At 42.4% G+C, this 24049-nt stretch overlaps 2 protein-coding genes across 7 annotated transcripts in view; one reads left to right on the top strand and one right to left on the bottom strand.

Moving 5' to 3' along the window:
• The window catches only part of actn4 (actinin, alpha 4), a 66828-nt gene extending 63141 nt beyond the window's left edge, over nucleotides 1–3687 (top strand). For 4 of the 6 annotated variants that reach the window (XM_008426671.3, XM_017308292.2, XM_017308293.2 and 1 more), the window contains 3 exons: nucleotides 748–813; nucleotides 1867–2025; nucleotides 2589–3687. In XM_008426671.3, coding sequence (XP_008424893.1) covers nucleotides 748–813; nucleotides 1867–2025; nucleotides 2589–2747 — 384 coding nt within the window. In that variant the 3' untranslated portion in view covers nucleotides 2748–3687. The remainder of the gene's footprint in view (nucleotides 1–747; nucleotides 814–1866; nucleotides 2026–2588) is intronic. The other 2 variants (XM_008426669.3, XM_008426668.3) reach the window with 1 other exon arrangement.
• Nucleotides 3688–4750: 1063 nt separating this feature from the next.
• LOC103475217 (calpain-9) lies at nucleotides 4751–24021 on the bottom strand. The gene is made up of 20 exons (XM_008426667.3): nucleotides 23727–24021; nucleotides 20759–20828; nucleotides 18910–19028; nucleotides 18250–18383; nucleotides 17934–18105; nucleotides 16192–16263; nucleotides 15922–16013; nucleotides 14834–14908; nucleotides 13205–13365; nucleotides 12727–12875; nucleotides 11901–12103; nucleotides 11403–11448; nucleotides 10589–10663; nucleotides 9840–9900; nucleotides 9693–9757; nucleotides 8745–8813; nucleotides 8522–8600; nucleotides 7563–7679; nucleotides 7169–7227; nucleotides 4751–4996 (listed from the first exon to the last, which is right to left on the bottom strand). Exons 1-20 carry the CDS (start codon nucleotides 23979–23981, stop codon nucleotides 4970–4972), a joined length of 2100 nt encoding a protein of 699 aa, XP_008424889.1. The 5' UTR covers nucleotides 23982–24021; the 3' UTR covers nucleotides 4751–4969.
• Nucleotides 24022–24049: the final 28 nt, after the last annotated feature.

Below are 24049 nucleotides of genomic sequence, written 5' to 3'. Positions count from 1 at the left end.
AAGACGGATTTTAATCCCTTTAGTGCAGAAACGTTTAACTGCTGGAGCTTGGAAATAAATTCAGGAGCCGAAACTCTTCATGACGAGAAAGTTGTTTAAAGGAGAGTTTCTTAAAATGTGAGTCTTTCCAAAATTAGTCTGACGATGTTAATAGAAGACGAGTTTTATAGTCAGAAACTTTACGCTCCTGACATTCTGTTTTCTCCTCTGACGTCTAAACAACTCAAGAGGTTTTATTTTTACAGCTTTTCTTATTTAAGAGAAGATATTTCGGTTTTATTGAGAGAAATCAGTTTTTTTTATTTTGTTGAAACTGGAAAGTTTCTCGTACCAACATGTTGCTCCTGAATTTCTTTCCCATCTCTGGCAGTAAAAGGCTTCCGTATATTAGAGACCATAAGAGGAGAAATTATTTTAAGACACATTTTTCCTCAGTTATTTATTTTAAACAGTCAGTTTGTAGATTTAAGTTGGAGGTGAAGTCGGGTCAGCGATCAGCCGCGTCGGCCCCGGCTGGTCCGGGTGTCTTTGGTCGTTGTCGTGGCGATCGGGCAGCTGTGATGTTCCTGTCTGTCCACCAGGGGTCTCTGTAGCTCTGAGCCGCCTGTCTGTCTCTCTCTGTCTTTTTTACTGCAGCTGTTAACTGTCTGTGGTTTTTATCTTCACATCTTCCACCTCTCTATATCTCTGTCCGTCCTTTCCTCGTCTCCATGACCTTCGACCTTTGCTGTGCTGCGGCGGCTGCAGAAGCGATCGGGTCAGATGGTGTCGGATGATTTCCGGGCTCTGCTCATTTCTACAGGAAACAGTCTGGTACTGCTGCTGCAGCCTGGTGTTCCTCAGGGCGTCTGCAGGGTGAAAACTCACCGGGACGAAGCAGAGACTGAACTTCTTAAAACGATTAATCATCAACTAATTTAGTCATCGATTAATCGTTAACTGGAGAACGCAATTTTTTTTTAAAAAAAAGGCTGTACTTTTTACTCAGAGCAGGAATCAGGCCCAAACTGTATAAAAAATAAATACATTTTGCATTTAAGATTAAAAAGAAACATTTTTGTCTGTTTCTCCCAGAAAGTGGCAGGTTTGGCTCCAAATTTTGTAAAATAAAAAAAAGAAAAAGGATCCTGTTGATCACCTTATGCTATCAATTATTGATCAGTTCACCAAATCAGCCCTATGCTGTATGAAGCCAAGCAGAAAGAATTGAGCTTTTCACATTTAGTTTTTTAGAGTTCACTAAAGGAATGTTGTTGCATTTTAGGCAGTGAAAAGTTTTCCTTATTTAAAAGGAATTAATAGTTTTATTTGCATCTTTTAGTGAATTTCTGATTTCGTGTTAAAGTGAAAAATCTGCAGAATGTGACAACTTTATAACTGATTAATCGTCAGAGTAACTGATTAATCGTCAGAGTAACTGATTAATCGTCAGAGTAATCGATTAATCGTCAGAGTAACCGATTAATCGTCAGAGTAGTCGATTAATCGGTTGCTTAAATGATCGTTATTTGCAGCCGGATCGTGTTTTTTATAGCACTCCGGGTCAGAACCGATTGAATCCATCAGGACCAAGTTCAGAGTTTCCTCCTCTTCACCTGCAGACGCCTGAACTTCTGTAAACGTCACGTCTTCGTTTTCTCTCCTCGTCCATTTGTCCAGTCGTCTCGGCATGAATCACCCCAGACGTTTGTCTTCTGTCTCCGTCCTACGTTAACCTTCGATCAGACCGCGCCGTCCTCATGCATGCTGGGAAGTGAAACACCCAGTTCTCTGGATGTTTTCCTCCCGTCAGTAACCTCTGTGTCCGACCCGAGCCGCCGCCGCCGCCTCGCCCCGGTTAACCTGTGCTGCTCTCTTGGTTGCCAGGGCGACGGGGAGTTCAACCGCATCATGGGCATCGTAGATCCCAACGGCTCCGGCTTCGTGACCTTCCAGGCCTTCATCGACTTCATGTCCAGGGAAACGACCGACACGGACACGGCCGACCAGGTCATCGCTTCCTTCAAGATCCTGGCTGGAGACAAGGTGAGTGGAGGACGGGTCCGGACCGCCGGCGCCAAACGAACCTGTTGTCACTTCCTTTTCCTGCCTTATTTTATAATTATATAAATGTTTGGCAGCTCATTCAGGACACTAAAGCCTCACTTTTGGTATTTTAAAATACATGAAGTATTAAGCTGAACGTTGCTCTTTTTGAGACTCCAGAGTTTAGACGGGTCCGATCCGGCTACCTTCAACTCATTCAGCTTTTTAAATCTTTTTTTATTGTAATTTTTGTTTTTAACTTCCTTTGGAATCCAATGATGGATTTAATCAACTAACCTTCTAGTAACTCAAGTTTTTCAAATTAGATTTTTTTTTCACAAAATGTACAGATTCACTCTACAGGAAGGTTTTATGCGTCAGAGCGTGTTTGTTCGTCGCTGCTGCAGGTGATTTTCTTTCAAACGCTCCGGCGAGTCGTCCCTCTCTCTCTCTCTCTCTCTCTCTCTCTCTCTCCCTCCGTCGTTCTGTAGATATTTCCAGCTGTTTCTCTCCGTTCATCGTGAGTCGCTTCAGTCTCTCTGCTCTCGTCTTTCTCCCATCAGAACTTCATCACGGCAGACGAGCTGCGGAGGGAGCTGCCGCCGGACCAGGCCGAGTACTGCATCGCCCGCATGGCGCCGTACGCGGGGCCCGACGGCGTCCCCGGCGCCCTGGACTACATGTCGTTCTCCACGGCGCTGTACGGAGAGAGCGACCTGTAGAGGAGGAGGAGGCGGCGCGGCCCGGGGGGTCCAGGGGTTCTGAGAGCTGCCCCCGGATGTGCCCGTTTGATTCCCAGAATATTTGTCCGACACGCGGCTTGTTGATTCAACCGGAGGTCCTGAAGGTTTAGAACGGGCACATCCAAGGGCAGCACTTCCTGAGTTCACCCCGTTTGGTTTTTGTTTTGTTTTGTGGGTCAAACTGGGGCGGGGGGGGCAGCATTCTGGACTGGGGGGGAATCACACAAGCTAATCTGATACTTATGCTAATTTTGTTTATTTTATTATAATTTGTTTCTTCTTGCCAGGTGGGAGGGGTCGGGGGGTCAAAGGTCAGGGTCTCCTACAGCAGCTGGCAAGGTCTGTGTATTAGATCCTAGAGAGATATATGCTGGGGGGGGGGGCTCTTCCTCTCCTCCCAGAGCCGGTTGTTTATTTCCAGGCGGCGGGGTCGGGGGGTTCCCCAGTGGCTCGGCCGGCTTCCTGCTCGCCCATCCGAACAAATACTCAAATTTATCTCTGAAGTTTCCTGGATTTCTAGCAGACGTCCTCCGTCCCGCTCCTCCCTTCCCAGAGGAGGGGTGTACTTATTTAAACGCTCCCATCATGTCAAACCGCAACCAAATTAAGAAAAACCAGAAACTATGCAATCATGTTCTGACCGAGTTCTCGCTCGGGTAATTGGAGTAACATCCGCCACTAACGAGGGAGGAGGGGGAGGCGGCCGGAGGGGCGGATCAAACGGGGGGGAAATCAGTTTTCCTCCCTCTTTTTTCCCCGTTAGGTTGAAATGAACTCAGAAATGGTGATTATTATTATTTTTTTCCTTTTTTTGTACTCTTTAATATCGAACCTTATCTGCTGTACTGGAAACTGCAACGCCTTCTGTCTAATGATACATGACTTTCACAAAGCACACATAAAAGGTTTCCTTACAAAACGCCTCGGCTCGTCTCTTCCTTTAATCTGGGATTAAAGGTTTTAACTCTGGAATTATTTTATAGGTTTGTTTAAAACATGTTGGGAAAATGTTATGATAAAAATCACCCTTTAACACTTTTAATCCTTTAATTAACGCATTGTTTTGGTTGGTTTATCATGTGCACGCTGCCACCTGCTGGAATCAACATGTAAATTCATCAAACAACCAAAAAAATAAATAAACTTCTGAGTTTTTCTATCATTGGAGGAGAAGAATATAAATACTTCTGTTTGTCTGGACTGGAGACCCAACAGTCTAAAACAAATGGTGCTCAAAGTAGGGTTTAGGGGCCATTTGCGGTCACTGGATACATTTTTTACGGCCCACCGACGCAATTCAAGAATAAATTGGGACAAAACTGCAAGTCTTAAATTAAAATCTAACTAATCCAGGTTTTCCAGTTTCCTTCCGTCGTCATGGTAACCAGGACTGAATCTGCTTGCACTCTAAAGTCCACCATGTTGCACCCAAATCTGATTTTAATTGAATACAGGAAGTGTTTTCAAATTGAGACTCATTTTGATCCCGTTTCCATTTCTAAGAAAAGATTTAAGTTTTTTTTCAAAAGAGCAAAATGGATGCCATTTTAACAAGGAAAACTTGTACTATATATAAAAAAAACTTAAATATTTCATGCTTTATTTTTTATTTCAGTTCATGGTATATTTGATTTTAATTTTAAAAATGTTTTGGGACGACTGGAACCTCTGGAGATGATGGTGCAAATCAGGATTAATCATAAAATGAACATCAACAAAAATAAAAACTTCACCAAACTAGAGCATCTTCAGTCAGAGGCTTCATCTGGAACGCTGCAATACAGACTGCTACAGGAGACTTCCTATTCACTGCTATTAGCCTGAATAAATATTTCTCTTTAGGATGAATAGAGTATTTTTTTAGATGGAAATTAGAGAAAATAAAATATTTTGTATTTATAATATTTTTAAATTGTAAAACTTTCCTTCATGTTTAAATCCAGTTATAAAATAAATTTCAGAGGAATAAACAGACGATAAAATAATCAATAAAAGCTGAATTTATTAATTATTGAAATATTTTCACCAGACTCAACATTCGATGCTTAAAATTGGATTAAATTGGTAATAAATGAAATTTAAAATTTCTTCCAAAGATCTAAATGAGCAGATTCTGATCACGGAGAATAAAAGTTTCACATGTGGGAGAATAAAATGAAAAGGAAGCGAAACGAAGTGGATCCGGGTGCAGCGGGTCCGCCTCAGTTGTACAGGGTCATGTGGAGCCACTGGAACCAATCAGAGAGCAGGAAACGGTTGAGACTCGTCAAACAGGAAGTCAGATCAGATCACTCAAAATAAAACACGCTGGAAGGTTTTCAGACTTTAAAATCATCAAGACATTTAAGTTTAAAGTCTGTAAAATAAAATGGTGTCTGTCGCAGCATTTTCATTTACACTGAAAATACACAAAATCTTACCAAGTATTTTAGTTTCTACTTTAAACGTCTCAGTTCACTTGAATTGAGACGAAAACTTTCAAGTAACTTTTTCAGCAAAACACAGGATTTAGGTTAAATCCTTAATATCCATCCATCCATCCATTTTCTTCCGCTTATCCGGGGTCGGGTCGCGGGGGCAGCAGCTTCAGAAGGGAGGCCCAGACTTCCCTCCCCAGCCACTTCTTCCAGCTCCTCCGGGGGAATCCCAAGGCGTTCCCAGGCCAGCCGAGAGACGTAATCCCTCCAGCGTGTCCTGGGTCTTCCCCGAGGCCTCCTCCCGGTGGGACGTGCCCGGAACACCTCACCAGGGAGGCGTCCAGGAGGCATCCTGACCAGATGCCCGAGCCTCAACTGGCTCCTCTCGACGTGGAGGAGCAGCGGCTCTACTCTGAGTCCCTCCCGGATGACCGAGCTTCTCACCCTATCTCTAAGGGAGAGCCCAGCCACCCTGCGGAGGAGGAAACCCATTTCGGCCGCTTGTACCCGTGATCTCGTTCTTTCGGTCATGACCCAAAGCTCATGACCATAGATGAGGGTGGGAACGTAGATCGACCGGTAAATCGAGAGCTTCACTTTTTGGCTCAGCTCTCTCTTCACCACGACGGACCGGTACAGCGCCCGCTTCACGGCAGACGCTGCCCCAATCCGCCTGTCGATCTCCCGTTCCCTTCTTCCCTCATTCGTGAACAAGATCCCCAGATACTTAAACTCCTCCACTTGAGGCAGGACGACCCCCCTGACCCGGAGAAGGCACTCTACCCTTTTCCGGCTCCAGAGTGGAAGTACGTCCAGCCCCTCTCAAGGAGACTGGTTCCAGAACCAGAACCATGCGTCGAGGTGAGGCCGACTATTTCTAGCCGGAACCTCTCAGCCTCGCACACTAGCTCCGGCTCCTTCCCCACCAGAGAGGTGACGTTCCACGTCCCAAGAGCTTCTGCAGCCGAGGATCAGACCGCCAGGGTCCCCTCCCTTGGCTGCCGCCCATAGCACAATGCACCCGACCCCTTTGGCCCCTCCGACAGGTGATGAGCCCATCGGAAGGGGGACCCACGTCTCCTCTTCGGGCTGAGCCCGGCCGGGCTCCGTGGGTAAAAGCCCGGCCACCAGGCGCTCGCCATCGTGCCCCACCTCCAGGCCTGGCTCCAGAGTGGGGCCAAAGTTCGTATTCATCATAGGGGTCTTCGGGCTGCACTTTGTCTGGTTCCTCACCTAGGACCTGTCTGCCTTGGGTGACCCTACCAGGGGCATAAAGCCCCAGACAGCATAGCTCCTAGGATCATTGGGACACTCAAACCCCTCCACCACGATAAGGTGGCAGCCCAAGGAGCCCAATCCTTAATATTGATGAAAAATCCTTGTTACACTCGTAAATTTAATTTATAAAATAAATTTTCCAGTAAGTGAAATTATCTGCCAATAGAACTAGTAAAGTTATCTATATTAAGGATTTACAGTCTTAAAATAAGCTCCTATATTTTGCTGAAAAGTCAGTCATAACTTAGTTTAGTCTTATTTCAAAAATGTTGTTTTTGCAGTGTATTTCTGTACATTTTGTTCCCGTTTCCTCTAAATTAGTTGTACGTTTTTTTAATGTTGCCATTTTTAATAACTTCCTCATTATTCTCCTCATGCTGTAAATTTGTCTTTACAGTAAAGTCTCTTATTCTAATTTTTATATTTTTTATCCATGCCCCTGCAGGCAGTAGCCCAGGGCGTCAATATTTGTTGGGGCAGAAAAGATTTCTATGAATACCTTAGAAACACTTTATAAATATAAAACATTTTATATAAGGTTTTGCATTCTATTGCAATAATTTTCTCTGTATAATTATGAACTTCGGATGGTTTGAAATGGCCCTTTAACTCTTCCTGGGAATTTCTGATGATTTCCAGTCAGTTTTTACTAAAATTGTTAAAACTTTTATGTTATTTTAAGCTTTAATTAGTTCCTGTTCTTACCTGTGTGTAGCTGATTGTTATGGTTCCGAGTCCCATTACGTCATGAACTTGAAATTTGTCTGAAGAAGAAGAAGAAGAAGAAAGCAATAATGAAGTTTGAATTTTCTCCTTTTCTGGGAAGAATCATGATTAAAAACATTAATTTAGAAATAAAACCAGAAATGAATCAGAAATCCTGATGGATTTATACAGAGATGGATGATCAGGTGTTAAATTATTTCATCATTGCATCCATATTTGAGTAAATGTAGGTATGATGCGAATTAGTGACACTAGGCTCTAAAGGAATGAAATGGAGTTTTCCATCCCAGTGTTGCTTTTAGCTCCAGGTTGCATCATGAAATTTGTCAGCAGAAGAAGAAGGAAGCAGTCTGAGTTTCCTGGCCGCTCTTACGGATCATGCTCTCCATCTTCATGAGCAGGAACAGGAAGCCGGGGTAGCTGATGGTCAGGTCGCTCTCCGTGTATCTCAGTCCCACCAGCTGCATCACCAGATCATTCACCATGATGCCTGCAGCAGACGCAGCGGTCAGCAAAAACCAGCGGCTTCTGGTTTACGTAGCGGCGACAGGAGTCTTCGTTACTCCGAACTAAAACTCCAGAGCCGATTCATCTCATTTTTAACAAAATGCCAGAGAGAAATTCACAATGAGGAAGATTATGTGGAAAACCAGACCATAAAACACAACGAAGCTGAAACTTTAGATTAAAAACTTAAAGCTGCAGCATGGAGTTTGTTTTTATAAAATAAATTTTTAACGTATTTGTTTAAACTGTCACCATGAGACAGATAATCTGTGAAAACATCGATCTCCTCCCTGAGCTGCTGTCTGAAGAAATGCACCAAAAACAACCAATCAGAGCCAAGAGGTGGGGCTCAGCGCTGTCAATCATCCTCATGCACTCGCTGCTACATGTGCTACTGCTGGAGAAACAAATTACCGTTACAGAAAAACCATTTATCCACCGTCATCAGTGGCTATGCTAACTAGCATTAGCATTCATGACATTTTAACAATGTTAAAAAAAACTCTTCATAAGATTTACATTTAAATCAAAATGTTTTCTGTTGAATAAGAAAAGTTGTAAGAGTGAAACAGCAACACCTTGAGTCGCTTTTTACTCCTTTTTAATAAGTTTTACTTTTCCTTAAATGAGGAATTTATTCGTTTTAACGAGATTTTTATCTCGTTAAAATTATATATACTGAACTAATTTCGTTACAAGAGATTTTATCATCAGATAGAAAACTGACCAGATAACCTCCATGGAAACAGATTTAATAACACAAAACCAGTTTTATCTCGTTATAATGAGAAACTTTAATGGTTTCCGCTGCTGCGCTCCACCTACCTGCTGCCTTCAGGGCCGGTTCGACCTCTTTGTACTCCAGGTGGTGAGTTTTATTCGTGTCATGGACCAGGAAGATATCCTAAAAACAAAAACAACAACATAGAAAAGGGGCAGAGAGCGAGTAAAAAACCGGAACATCTCATGTTTTCCTGCGAAGGAATGAAAATGTCTGCAGCCGCGGGACAGACGGCGCCGTGAGAGACGCCGGTGTTGCTATGGTTACCGTCCACTTCCTGATTTTGTCCCACAGCAGCTGGAAGTCGGACCAGTTCAGCTTCGCTTTGCCTTGGCTCTGCAGAAAACAGCCAGGTCAAGGCAAGCAACTGAAACATCCCGACTGTCCTCGAACGCAGCGCAGAGTCAGCACTCTGTAGAAACTAAAACCTAAAAGTTTTCAACTGAAACATCCCGACTGTCCTCGAACGCACCGCAGAGTCTGCACTCTGTAGAAACTAAACCCTTAAAGTTTTCAACTGAAACATCCCGACTGTCCTCGAACGCACCGCAGAGTCTGCACTCTGTAGAAACTAAACCCTTAAAGTTTTCAACTGAAACATCCCGACTGTCCTCGAACGCACCGCAGAGTCTGCACTCTGTAGAAACTTAACCCTTAAAGTTTTCAACTGAAACATCCCGACTGTCCTCGAACGCAGCGCAGAGTCAGCACTCTGTAGAAACTAAAACCTAAAAGTATTTAACTGAAACATCCCGACTGTCCTCGAACGCATCAGAGTCCGCACTCTGTAGAAACTAAAACCTAAAAGTTTTCAACTGAAACATCCCGACTGTTTTGGGTTGAAAGTTATTCATATGTTTAATTAAGATTTAATTAAAATATCGTTTGCTTTTTTTATTTCTTTTTTGATATATAAATCCAGAATATATTTTTTAAATTTTAGTTTTCAAAAATAATGCAATTTTTTGGCCGGTGAGTACTTTTAACAAGCTTTTTGTACCAAATCAGAAAAAGCCTGTTAGCGTCACAGTTTCCAGATGACCGATTTTAACATACTGGGATTTGGCGCCACCTCTGGCTCAAAGTGGAACTGCAGAGGAAGCAGTTTAGCAGCTTCCTGTTTTTATATTTTCTCTTTAACAAACATGTTGTTTATGTAGGAACCGGTTTGGGTCTGTTTGAGCCGAAGCGTCCCGGCGGGTTCTGTGAGGATACGTCCATCAGGACCACCAGGCTCTTGCAGTGCTCCAGAGAAAGGTACCGCTCACTTCCTGCCAACACTGAACACACCACAGGCGGCCATGTTAGTCAGGGAGCCGGTGAAATGTGGTGGTTTGAGAGGAAACATGGAGAGAAACGAACCTCCATCCTGCAGCGCCTCGGTCAGCAGCCGCTGCAGCCGCACAGGTTTACACAAACCCTCCTGGACACACAAACACAAGGAACAATTCAAAACTTTTCAAGGATTTTCAAGGATGTCTCGTTTCAAATTTAAATGTTTTCCCAAATGTAAGCTTTTAATCAAACATTATATTGAACTTTATTTCCAGACTGTGCAGTTTGAACATCAAAAACTTTCAAGGACTTCATGCAGAAATCAAAAACTTTCCAAACCTTGAAAACACCTACAGGAAATTCAAGGAATTTCCAGGATTTTACCAGTATGAAAATTTTTTTATTAAGGTTGGGAAAGTGAAACAACCTGTTTTTTAACGACAGGTTGTTTCACTGTCATTAAAAACTACGGAGGAATTGTTTTCAGACTTTGACTAGACCGTTCCTTCTTGCTAAATTTTCTGGCATTTAGCAAAAAGGAATAATTGTGGCAATTATGACCGACATAAAACAAGAAAAGTTTAGTCTGATTTAATTTTAAAAAACCGTTTTATTTTTATTACTATTATTATTATATTTTATTAAAACTCATTGTCCACATCTGGCCTTTTAATCAAACGTTACATTTTATGACAGAACTGTTCTGTCTGAATATTAAACACTTTCCAGGCCTTGAAAACACCTGATTGAACCTGAATCACGTTAAAGGATCAGAAGTCCTCCAGTTTCCCAGTCCCCGTCCAGAACCAGAACCTGTGGTTCTGAACGGGCCTCACCTGGTTGCTGTGCCGCTGGAAAAGCTTTCTGATGGCTGCGTCTGATGGCAGCGCCGCCTGGTGAGGAAACGAACGCTGCAGGTAAAATCACAAACCTTCAATCAGCCACTTCTGTCCAAACGAGACAGAATAAATAAATCGGCTCAAACATCCGCAGCAGGACGTTTTCCTGGCTCCACTCAGGGAAAAAAACGGGACATTTATATCAGAAACTTTTACTCAAAGGAAGATTTTAATGCAACTGAATCTGCTTTTAGCTAATTTATTAAACATTTAAACAGTGACCCATTTTCTTGTCTTATTGCTGAAAATGTCCAACATAAATTTATATTTTTTACTCCAAAACTTAACGCATTTATTATAAAAAGCCAAAAATTAAAAACTTAAAAAATTTTAAGGTTTGGATTCAAAATTATTCATAAGTCCTGACTAATTTCTTTGTTTAATTAAAATATTTCCTTTGTTTATCTTTGAGCTGATGTATAAATCAATTATATTTTTTTTGTACTTTTAGATCTAAAAATTAAATATTCTTTTGTGCTGCGATTATTTTTAACAAGCTTTTCGTACCAAACTACAAAAAATAAAAACCTGATTTGACGGTTTGTTTCAGGGTTTGGCGCCACCTCTGGCTCACATAGGAACTGCAGGCTCCAAAGAGGAATCAGATTCTGGTTCTTACAGATTTTCTTTTATGAATAATTAGTTAAAATGTTAGTAAATGTTTTAAAAGCTGAAAAACCTTTTGAGTCTGTTTTACGTCACAGGACGCGATCCTAACTCTGATTTGGGAGAAATGAAAACTTTGCGTTACCTCTCTCTTCGACAAAACGTCGAGCGGCGTCGGCTTGTGAGCCGGACTGAAACAAAAACATTCAAATAAAACACACAGTCAGGGGGAAAAAGAAAGTACACCTCATTCAGCTCTCTGGCTTTTTCGCTTGGGGACATAATGAATCAAAATGATTTAAAATTATTTAAGTTAAGAGTAAAAAAAAACTTATTTTTGAATATTTTTATATTATTTATGAGACAAATGTTAGAGATGAATAATCATTCTCTCGTTTTAATGATTTTTAAAGATCATCAAAAAATACTTTTTTTCATAGTTTGAAAAAAAGTAAAAGTATAAAAAAACAGAAGCTATTTCAATAACTAATAAAAACTGACCTGTATTTAACTAATAAAACCAGAAACACACTCTAAAAACTAAACTAAAACAATATTTAACTAATAATAACTAACAAAGACTAAAACTTAATCAATCAAATGAAATAAAACTACAATAAAAAGGTAAATGATAGAAACCGACGTGGCGTCGCTGCCCGGCTCCGTCAGAACCCTGAGCAGGAACTCCCCCTGCTGGTTGGGTTCAGAGGTCGAGGGGATGATGATGTAGCGACCCGGAGGGAGCGAGGTGCGGAGGACGACCTCCGGCCACGTCGAGTAGTGCGTCCAGCAGAGGAAGCCTTTCCGCAGATCCTCCGCTGACAGGAAGTTGTTCTGAGGATGAGCCTGGAGACACAAACACGTTTTATTACAAGTTTTTAAATCCATGTTGGCAAATCGGACCAGAACAAACGTTAAAACCAGATCAGCTAGCAGGAACATTTCAGCTAACGTTATCACTACAGAGACGATGTAAACATCACGGCATCTCCTGCTTCTTCACTAACAGAAGCTGGAAGCTGGAAGCTCCACACTGTAAAAAACACAAAACAAAAACTGACACGTTATTTCACTTTTTCTCCATTTTATGAGTGAAATAATCTGCCTGAACTGGAACTTTTTCTCAATATTAAGGAATTATTTACTCCTGTTTCTTGCTAAAAATGTACTTGTAAGTTAGTTTTAAGTGAACTAAAATATTTGCACAAAAAACTAAACCAAAATACTTGGAGTACACTGCAAAAACATAAAACTTACCAAGTATTTTTGCACTAGAAAAATACTCTGGATTTGCAGTGCAAGTCCTCCTCCACACCTTATTCTAGAGTTTTGTTCTAAAGTTGGGTCATTAATGCATCGATACCTGACTTCAGGACCGTATCTTCCTCTGTGTGTGTGTGTGTGTGTGTGTGTGTGTGTGTGTGTGTGTGTGTGTGTGTGTGTGTGTGTGTGTGTGTGTGTGTGTGTACCGGGTATATATGCAGGCCCACAGCGAGATTAATGCCTCGGCGTCTCTGATATTTCTGCATGACGGCCACAACAAAGGAGCAGCCTTTTTGGCTGTTTCTGTCCACCTCCGACAGAACCAAAAGGAACTGGGGATTCTGCCAGAAGAAGTCTGGAAAACACACACACATACACACACACACACACACCGCCATGATCTGAAGTCAACAGGTAAACAGAGTTTATATTCCTGAGGATCAAAGTAGTTTTCCTATTAGCTCTTCAGTATGAGTTTTTATGATTCTGTCTCTTTAAATCCAAATCAGCTGCTGCTGGTCACGCCCCCCAACTCAACCCAATTTACTTTTCTTAATAGCATAAATATCTAAATAACATGTATAATTTTCCTTCCACTTTACTGTAAACTGATTAGTCGTCAAACTGCTCTGAGGTTTTTCCCATACTGGATCATAAATGGCTGCAAACGTTAAAATGTCTCACTGCTTTCAGGATGTCCTCCAGCTGTGATGTTCGGCATCCAGGCTCCGTGATGCATGACGCACTTCCACGGCGACACGTCAGAGCCGGGCGCGCTCTGCGCCTCCGTCAGGTGACACACCTCCATCGCGTCAAAGTGCAGCTGGAAGTCTGACACCGACATCCTGACGGCGGCACAAACAGTCAGAGCAGGAAGCCCATTCACCCACACCGCGGCCTCCAACCAGACCAGAGATCCATTCCATCTATTAGTGGAATATTTGGTTTTGGAGATTTAAGTTTTGGAAAATCTGGATTTGTTTTTTCAGATGTCAGCACGCCCAGGCGGCCATCTTGTTTGACAAGCGTTTTTAACAACTTCCATTTATTTTGGAGTTTTTAATTCAGGCCAATTCTACCATGAGCCACAGACACGATACATGCTGTTTACATCCGGAAACTTTGCGCATGCGCAGAAAGCTGGAGGGCAAAAACACGATTCTTTTACTCGCCGCGCTGCTGCGGTAGAACCTCCAACTAAATGAAACCTGGAGATTAAAGAATTTTTAATTCAGTGCAAAGGGAAAAAATAACGCAGAAAAACCGTTAAAGAACAACTCAAAACCACTTTTTCCCCTCTAGCTCTCTGTTTCGGCTAGGCTACGTGCAGACTCGTTGCCATAGCAACTGACAGCAACGTCACTTCCTGTTTCCGGATTCAACACTATAAACCCTCAAACATGAACCACATACAGAACAGAACATCCAGTTCGTTACAGTTTTAGGTTTTTGGGATTGATGTTTATTTTGCGATTATTAATAAGTGATGCTGCGGTAGATTAGCTACCGCTGCTATTAGCTAAGATAACACGGTGGTAGATTAGCTCACCCGCTCTAACATTTTTATACATGTTACGGTTGTCAAAGTCAAGCTAACATAACTGAACTACTTCCCTCTGCCTTGCTATTTTTATTCTTAATTAAAACTTTTTCCTGACCTTGTTATCTAGTTGTCGTAGTGTAGCAAAGCACTGCGTCCCTTTTTCTTTTATATATCAGGCGTACATTTAAGATTTAGTGTGTTATATTGATAACTTAACAGCTAAAACCAATGCTAATCATAGTTAGCCAGCAGCTTTTTGACGTCCAGGCGGGATTTTGAGCGTCTGACGTCACACTGGAACGTGTCTATAACAGTGAGGCTAAGATAAGCTATAATGTTATAATTCAGTCATAGTAACAATCATATGATAACAAAGTTGAAATAACACAAAATAGTCTTAATATGACCAGAATAAAGTTGTGATTTTAGGAGAACTCCAAAATAAAATATAAACAAAAAAATTTATTATTTCTGGGGTTTTTTTCTCTTAATTTTAAGACGTATTTCTGGTAAATTTCCGTCTTTATTATGACTTAGTTCTTACAACTAAACAAACATTTTCGTAGCCTGGTTCTAATACTCCGTTATTCAACTCACTTTTTCAAACTATTTCCTGTCATTTCTAATTTCTTTCTTTATTACAGATCCTATGAATCAATTTTAAAAAAAGCAGATTAAATCTGGAAATCTGAGATGTTTTGACGAGCTTCCGGGTGTTTCATGAAGCAGAACCGCCTCATTGTGCTTCATGTTTGGAAGCAGAAACTCACCAGAACTCCCCGTCCCGCTGCCGGACCCGTCCCAGTCGTTTCTGCTCCTCAGCGCTCACCTTCGTCCACTCGATCCTGGAGCAGAAACACATTCAGACATCCAGCTGAAGCAGCTCCTACGGGCTGGAAGGCCACTCAGCGATGAAGAGGCCAAGAGAAACAGAAAACTCAGATTCCAGGAACAAAAACCTTCATTTCTGCAGACGGGTCCATGATGGCCGCCACTACATTTACAGAACAAAGGAGACTGTCATAGTCCTGTCATGATAACAAATGTTCCTGGACGTTAAATTGTCCCAGAAGTTATTGCAATAAATCACAATGTTGTTTTGAAACTATTTTCAAGTAATGTAATGGAATAATAATGCAAGAATACTTTCCTACAGATCAGCAAACTTTAAATTCTAATGAACATCTAACTGGAAGACATTTTAAATATCCAACAAATTAAATGAATCCTGAAGCTAACATGTCTGCTTATTCAATAATTCAGCACCAAAATGGGTTCATGAATTGAAAATATTGCTTATTCTCTTGACATACGGTTTTCAATTAAAATCCACCTAACCAGGCTAGTTAGCATAGCAACCAGATTTTCCAAAAATGGTAAGATGTTTAGCACATTTATCAGCGAATTCATGAGGTTGATTGATAGCGCTAAGCCCCTCCTCCTGGCTCTGATTGGTTGTTTTTGGAGCATTTCTTCAGACAACAGTAGCAGCTCAGGCAGGAGGTGGAGATCGATCATTTCACAGATTATCAGTCTCATATTACACTGTCTCAACATAGTGACAAATGAAAAACAAATGTAGGCATTGGTAAAGCTGCTCTGATTTAATTTAATTTAATTTAATGGCCCTTTGAGATCAATACAGTATTTTTAATTTGAATTGAATTTGAATTGTAAAGCTGTTTACTGGTTGCCTACCAAGATGGCGCATTTCCAGGGAAACTTTCTTCCAGCCTGGTCTTGTCGGAGCTACCCATTACAGATCCTATGAATCATGTCGCACCACTAATAAAAACGTTTGAGGTTTTATTGAAAACCCTAATGTTACAATAAAAATGCTAGTAAACGTTGCACCGACCCGTCGTAGTCGCTCCAGGGCCCTTCCCACTCCGTGTGGCCCCATGGATTAAGGATTCGCACCAAATCTTTAAACCCATCAGTTGTTTTCACCTGGTGGAGGCAGAGAATAAAACATTTGTTTTTTTGTGGTAGCAGTAGATCATTTAAGTAAGAACCCTGTTCTGTTCTTACTTTGTTCTCAGTAAACACCTCAGTGCTTCTTGCCACATGAGTTTGACATTTATAATCTGAGATAATCCCTCGTTTGTGTTTGTTCAGCGAGCGTTACCTTCTCCACCGCAGTCAGGGAGTAGGCATGTCGGTACATGATTCCCATCTCATTCTTCTTCCCCAGCTCACCCTGAAGCGAAGCGAGCGTCAGAAAGTTATGAGGCAACATTAACAACACTTCAAAGCAAATTTTAACACATACCACACAAATACACATGTAACCTTTTATTGTTTGACATTAAATCGGATCAATATATGTTTAAACGATTTGGGAAAGCACAGATGATAATGAGGGTTTGCTTTTGCTACTGATTAACATCTCTTGAGGAAAATGAAGGCATAAAAACCCTCAAACATGCTGCTTCCTTGTGTGACATCATGAAAAAATCCAGAACAGAAGAAATAAGCTTGTTTTATTTACAGTAAAACAAGTCCTGCACCGACACAGCAGGACTGGACAATCAGTCAATAACAATATATAATAGATATGTGATCAATATCAACAGATGATTCATCTGGTACAATATTCACAGACGTATAGTATTAGCCTCTCAGAGCTAGCTAACTTACTCTTTCGTTACCTAGCAACAACTTGTTGCGTAACCTGTGGTTACCTAGCAACAGCTTGCTCAGTAACTTGTGCAGCAGCAGCAGCTTAAGGCTTTGCTATTGTGTCTCATAACAGCTTAAAAATAAAAAACACCGTCATGAAGTGAAAACAAGATAAAACACGGGAGGTCACGCCGCGTCTGGGTCGAGTTATCCAGTTTATAAAATACAATCAATGTTTCAATGGCGGCTTTGTGAAGGACGTCCGAACTCTTCATGTGAATAACGAGGCTCTGGTGCCTGGCAGAGTAAGAACATGTAGTAACAAACACGCAGGCTACTTGTCCGTCTAGCTAGCAGACAAAAGCTACATTAGCTAAGCTAACTTTGCTAGTTCGGCAGTAAGTACTACAGTGTTGTGTAATACAGCTCCATGCCACTAGGTGGAGCCGCTGGCAGGTGTGGGTGAGAAACGGTAGGAAGAGTAAGCGAGATGACGTTAGAGAAGGATAATGGCGTTGTGCTCGTTCGGTTAGTTGTACTTGATGTGCTGCGTTGAATAAATGCACAGTTATTCAGGAACGTGTCTTGTTTCCACACCACTACATACAGTAAATATCGCTGATATTTATTTATCATGGTATTACACAGCGGTGGGTGGAAAACTCAAACATTTTGACCAGGTAAAAGTTGTAATGTTGCTCATAGACAGGAAACTAGACAAAAGCTAGTTCTAAAGCGTGGCTCGTTCATTGTTGTCATAGCAACTCCATAGCAACCGTCACGGCAAGATGACTGTTTTTTTTAAACTTTCAGTTTAATAAAGTTCAATATTTGTGTTGAAGTTTGTAGTTAGAGGTTCATATTCATGCTCTTACTTTGAAGAGGGTGATTACGCAGAAGTTTTGTTTCCTCTCATGTTTTACCTTCTCTGGTCAACAAACTTTATTCAGCAAATGGCAATAAAAAACCAAATGATTTAGAGAAATACAGGTCTTACATGAACATGGTGGTTTACCAACATGGTTGACTTTAGCACTTTAGCATTAGCACTTTAGCATTAGCTTCCGCTAAATACTATGTTTCTACAGCGCTTTAGTGTTAGTGCAACTAATATTTATGATTAATGCTTCAGAGTCACAAAATGAACTATTTAGTTAGAGGTGCGGAATGTTGCTAAAAGCATTTGCTTCTCATTTCCCTGGTAGAAATGTTTGACGTTAGTCTCCACCAGGTGAACCTCCTGCGTACCTTGCTGTTGGCACAGTTGATGAGCGCTCCTTTGGCCAGCAGGCTCCTGAGGAGCTCCGGCAGGTCTTTGGACACCAAGGGGAGGCTGAAGACCTCAGTCACTCCGCCGGTCATGTCCACCATGGCCTCATGAGGGTGACCCAGTTCCAGCGCTCTGTAGCCGCCTTTCAGCCTGACTCAACCAGACAGACGTCAGCAGCTCAGGGATTTCATGTCATGAAATTAACTTTCAGAACCACCCAAAACCAGAAGCCTGATTAAAAACAGAAAAAAGTGAAACAGTTTTCCTAAATGTATTGATTTCTGCCCTACTTACTTTGCGTAGGCCTTTTCCAGCAGAGAGCTCCAGAACTCGTTCTTTTCGGGGGAGCTGAGGTAGATCAGCTTGTTGCTGGACGTTGGCAGCAAGTCGTCAATCCTCACCTCCTCCCACTGCCCATACTGCCAGAACTACACACAGAGTTACAAAGACCCTCAAGGGGGACCTGCTACGGCTCCTGGAACAGGTCAGCTGTACAAAACATTAATCTCACAGCTAATGAGATCTAAGAGATCTCAGTCTGGATCTGCTTTCAGAATGATCCGTTTTAGGGTCTCTGTCACTTTAATAGAGAGCTGCTGGCCAACCAACTCAACGCTTACAATCGCACATGGAAATGTCTAAAAACAGATGCACAATTATGCAACCACACATCTTTGAAAAGCATTAGTACAGCCTCCTGCACAACAAGTGGTTTCTGGATGGTAAGTCAATAACAAAACAAAAAAAATTCTGTAATTTTACATTTTATTTTGAAAATCTTCACACAAATCCTTCTGGGGAACTCTCATTGTGTTGTTTGCTACTTTAATTGGAACAAATGTCTGGAATGAACTTCAACTGGGATTTAAATGAAGCTAGAGATTTTAAAACTGAACTCTGAGCACATTGTGAAATAAATAAACCCTGGCTGACTCTTCTTGGCCAGATACGTACTCTGAAGGAGAACCTGCCTTTGTAGCCGTCCTGGAAGCTCTGATTGAGAGGAACGACCTTCTTCAGGAGTTCAGGGTGATTCGCCAGAGATGCTATGGCGGAGAGCACCCAGCAGTCACCTGCAGAGGACACACCGGGACGTTAAACTGGAGGCTCCTTCAGCTGGAGGCTCCTTCAGCTGGAGGCTCCTTCAACTGGAGGCTCCATGAACTGGAGGTTCCTTCAACTGGAGGCTCCATGAACTGGAGGTTCCTTCAACTGGAGGCTCCATGAACTGGAGGCTCCTTCAACTGGAGGCTCCATGAACTGGAGGTTCCTTCAACTGGAGGCTCCATGAACTGGAGGTTCCTTCAACTGGAGGCTCCATGAACTGGAGGTTCCTTCAGCTGGAGGCTCCTTCAGCTGGAGGTTCCTTCAGCTGGAGGCTCCTTCAACTGGAGGTTCCTTCAGCTGGAGGCTCCATGAACTGGAGGCTCCTTCAACTGGAGGCTCCTTCAGCTGGAGGCTCCTTCAACTGGAGGCTCCATGAACTGGAGGCTCCTTCAACTGGAGGTTCCTTCAACTGGAGGCTCCTTCAGCTGGAGGCTCCTTCAACTGGAGGCTCCTTCAGCTGGAGGCTCCTTCAACTGGAGGCTCCTTCAGCTGGAGGCTCCTTCAACTGGAGGCTCCTTCAGCTGGAGGCTCCATGAACTGGAGGCTCCTTCAACTGGAGGCTCCTTCAGCTGGAGGCTCCTTCAACTGGAGGCTCCTTCAGCTGGAGGCTCCATGAACTGGAGGCTCCATGAACTGGAGGCTCCTTCAGCTGGAGGCTCCTTCAACTGGAGGCTCCTTCAGCTGGAGGCTCCTTCAACTGGAGGCTCCTTCAGCTGGAGGCTCCATGAACTGGAGGCTCCTTCTACTGGAGGCTCCTTCAGCTGGAGGCTCCTTCAACTGGAGGCTCCTTCAGCTGGAGGCTCCTTCAACTGGAGGCTCCTTCAACTGGAGGCTCCTTCAGCTGGAGGCTCCTTCAACTGGAGGCTCCTTCAGCTGGAGGCTCCATGAACTGGAGGCTCCTTCAACTGGAGGCTCCTTCAGCTGGAGGCTCCATGAACTGGAGGCTCCATGAACTGGAGGCTCCTTCAGCTGGAGGCTCCTTCAGCTGGAGGCTCCTTCAACTGGAGGCTCCTTCAGCTGGAGGCTCCTTCAACTGGAGGCTCCTTCAGCTGGAGGCTCCATGAACTGGAGGCTCCTTCAACTGGAGGCTCCTTCAGCTGGAGGCTCCTTCAACTGGAGGCTCCTTCAGCTGGAGGCTCCATGAACTGGAGGCTCCATGAACTGGAGGCTCCTTCAGCTGGAGGCTCCTTCAACTGGAGGCTCCTTCAGCTGGAGGCTCCTTCAACTGGAGGCTCCTTCAGCTGGAGGCTCCATGAACTGGAGGCTCCTTCTACTGGAGGCTCCTTCAGCTGGAGGCTCCTTCAACTGGAGGCTCCTTCAGCTGGAGGCTCCTTCAACTGGAGGCTCCTTCAGCTGGAGGCTCCATGAACTGGAGGCTCCTTCAGCTGGAGGCTCCATGAACTGGAGGCTCCATGAACTGGAGGCTCCTTCAACTGGAGGCTCCATGAACTGGAGGCTCCTTCAGCTGGAGGCTCCTTCAACTGGAGGCTCCGTCATGACTGGCAGGAACCTGAAACACGCTCAGTCACACCTTAAAAACTCTTATATTCAAGTATCCAAAGCTAAGGTCCAAAATATGTCTTAAATTTATTTGTAAACGTTTGAGACAATAATATTTCAAATAAGTCATGAATTCATCCAGGTTCTGTTTTGCAGCTCTGCATCATGTCAGGCTGGAAGACAGAAGGTCCCTCACTGAGTTTCCCCTGGCAGATGTCGAGCCGTGAAGCTCCGTCCACGATGAACTTGGGCGAAGAACAAAGCTCCTGGAGACGTCATGAAGTTCAGATGAGAAGGAGAGAAAGAAAATGATCTGGGTCAGTTCAGAGCTGGCAGAACATCCAGTTCCTGGTTATGATTCTGCAGAAACACTCCAGACAGGTTACAAAACAGCAGCTCTGTTTCCAAGAATCAGGAACTTTAATTAATCGGCTGCCGGCGGCTCAATGCTTTGCACAAGACGGCTGCTGCAAGACAGCATTGCTACACGGGCCAGAGCAGAACTACTACAACATATTTTTATTCAAGCAAAAGTAAAAAGTAGCTGTCCAAGAAATTACCCAAGTAAGAGTAAAACCGTGTTTGGTAAGAAGTTTACTCAAGTACTGAGTAACTGATCAAATTAGTAATTTTATTATGAAGTATTTCTTCTCTTACTTGAGTAAAATTTCTGGATTTTCTCACTGAATGAAAAACAAACATGTTTTAACCAAAAACTCACCAGACACAGACTCACACCTGCAGTTTCTGTTAAATTTAATGGAAGAAACTGATTTGGAAACATTTATTTTTGACTGATTTTTGTTACTTGTATGAATTATTTTTCATTTTTGTCTTTAAAATACCAAAATTTCCACTTAACTTTACCTTTTGGTCCATCTGATTATGTATTTTTATATATATATATATATTAAATGATTCATGTTTTGATCAGTTGATCTTTTATTTTTTTGCAGTGTTCTTGCAACAAGGCAACAGTGAAATCCATTTCAGGTTTCCTAATATTTTGCGACAGACCCGTTTCTGCTCGCCAGAACATCCAGTAATTTACCGCCTACACGCTGGAACTGGTGAGGAAAGCCGTCGGTACCGGCTCGGTTCGTGTCGCTCATGTTTCAGGAACACCAAACATGGCGGCGTCCATCATTAAGGAAGTAATTAACACCCTGAAAGTCGTCCAGTCATAAACACCAAAGGCCCTGAGCAAACTAGTGGCTGCGAGCCAAAGCAGGAAGACACGCAGGAGGATGTTTTTACACGTTTCACCGGTTTGTTCATCCAGCTGCTAATGTTTAAAGAGCAGCTGCTCAAACCCCCGCAGAGCCCCGTGGATCTGTAGCTGTGATTAGTTTCACCCGCTGTTGGCAAAGTGATTGACTGTCGCAAGCGCATAATGTGAGCCCATTTCCGCCCCTGATGAAAAAATATCAAGCTTTTATCTCATAATTACGGCTTAGCTGGATGTATGTCTGGTTATTTATTATAATAATTATTTATTCATCTATTGTAATAATTAGCTAGTGAATGCTAATTATGACGCAGCTAATAGCTAAGACGTAAAAATGACCAAAAGCCATAAATATGATCAAGTCGTAACAATGACAAGCTAAGTCATAAATATGTGATTATTGATTATTGTTATGACTTGGCTACTAGCTTGATTAGTCAAAATTAGTTACTTAGCCATAATTATGACTATGTGTCATATAGTTATATGACTATGCTAGTCATATGACTAGCTTCTAGCTAATAATTTGCCATGTTTAATAATTAGCTATGGTTAATAATTAGCTAGCCATAATTATAGCTAGCTAAATATGACTAGTTCATGAGATCTCATAATAATGCGATAGCTGTCACATAATACTGAGATCCTAAGTCATACTTCATCAGAGTGGTTCTGGTTCTGCTCTACAGAACCAGAACCAAATATGGAGAAGCAGCATTCAGCTTCTATGCACCACGAATCTGAAACAAACTTCCAGAAAACTGCAAATCAGCCAAAACGCTGAGCTCCTTTGAATCAAGGCCCATTCAGAGTTGCCTCTGACTCACTGATGGAACATTGATCAATATGTTTGCCATATTTTAGCTTGATGATTTTGGTATTTGTTGTTAATTTGTTGCTGTTTTATGTTTTTATGTTGGGATCGTTCTGAACTGTAATCAGATCAACCAGGTTGTTTCAGATGAAAACACTCCACAGTCATTGTGTTCAGCTTTGTGTGTTTTTCTCCTTCATGTCGACTCTGATTTATTCCCTGCAGAACTCCGGGTCGCTGTTTGGACTCCATTGTTTTAGTCTCCATTGACTCCCTTTTCTTCTTACCTGACTCACCTTCTCAGGTAAAACTCAGACATTGCCTCCAGCTGAATATCAAATTCACATTTTTCACAAAACCTGTATTATTGTTTCACCTCTTCCTGCTGTAAGTGGCTGGAAGTTTTACAGCCTGGTTAGGCACGTTGTTTGCTTCTTGCTAAACTTTTAACCCTAAATCTGCCTGTTATCTGTCTGAATGACTCGTTCAGATCAGTCACTAGTTTTCCTTCCTATGGAGAAGTTTATGCCTCTAGTGTACAGCATTAATACGCCTCTTTACAGACGTTTTATTGGAGGTTTTTGTGTATTTCTGCTTCATGTTTCAGTTGTTGTTCGACTGATCCAACCAACTTTTCTCTCCCTGAACTTTTGTTTCTCTTTAAACAAATTGTTTGATTTCAAAACTGAACTGAAACTAAAATTAATTCAGATGAATCTGGTTTTACCAATAAAACATCTGTAGTTTTATTTTTTGAAGAATGTGCAGAGTTGGGTAGTAATTAGTTAAATTTACTTGAGTCACTTTTAGCGGGAAAAAAAAGACTTTTAGGAGTATTTTTACTACGCTGTACTTTTTACTTTTACTGATTCGGAAACATTTTCTTTCCCCTGATTTTTATGACTAATATGAATTATTGTAATTTTGGTCCTTAAAATACTTAAATTTCCATTTAATTTTATATCTTGGTCTGTCTGACGATGTAATTTATACATTATTAATAATTTGATCAGTATAGTAGTTATACGTTGAAGTATAACTACTTTTACTCAAGTTTTTTGTTTGTTTGTTTCTTTTATCACTGGCCCTGAATCTCGTGATTTTCTATTTTTATTTTCTTACCTTTGGTCGCATCCATCTGACTCCGGCCTCCATCATCTCCAGCCTTCCCACCGGGAAGTGGTAGTCCACGCACAGCCCGTCGTGGCCCACCGTGTCCACCTCTCCGCCATCCAGCGGGATCCCCAGGGCCCCCATGTTCATCAGCCACAGCCGGGACTGGGAGCCCATCAGGTCGTCGGAGCACTGCGAGTCCGCATCGTCGCTGTCCAGACGAGGAAGCGAGCTTTCAGAGGGCAGACGGCCGGACTTGGACATGCTGGAGCCGCGCTGTGCTCACCTGAGCTCCGCAGGCAGGTGATAAACTCCCGCAGGCCCCGCCCACC

This window comes from Poecilia reticulata, chromosome 13 (genome assembly GCF_904066995.2).
Source record: "Poecilia reticulata chromosome 13, P_reticulata-male-v2, whole genome shotgun sequence".
Classification (NCBI taxonomy): domain Eukaryota; kingdom Metazoa; phylum Chordata; class Actinopteri; order Cyprinodontiformes; family Poeciliidae; genus Poecilia; species Poecilia reticulata.
The sequence above is the reverse complement of the archived record's forward strand: the minus strand, read 5'-3'. Positions and strand labels throughout refer to the sequence as shown.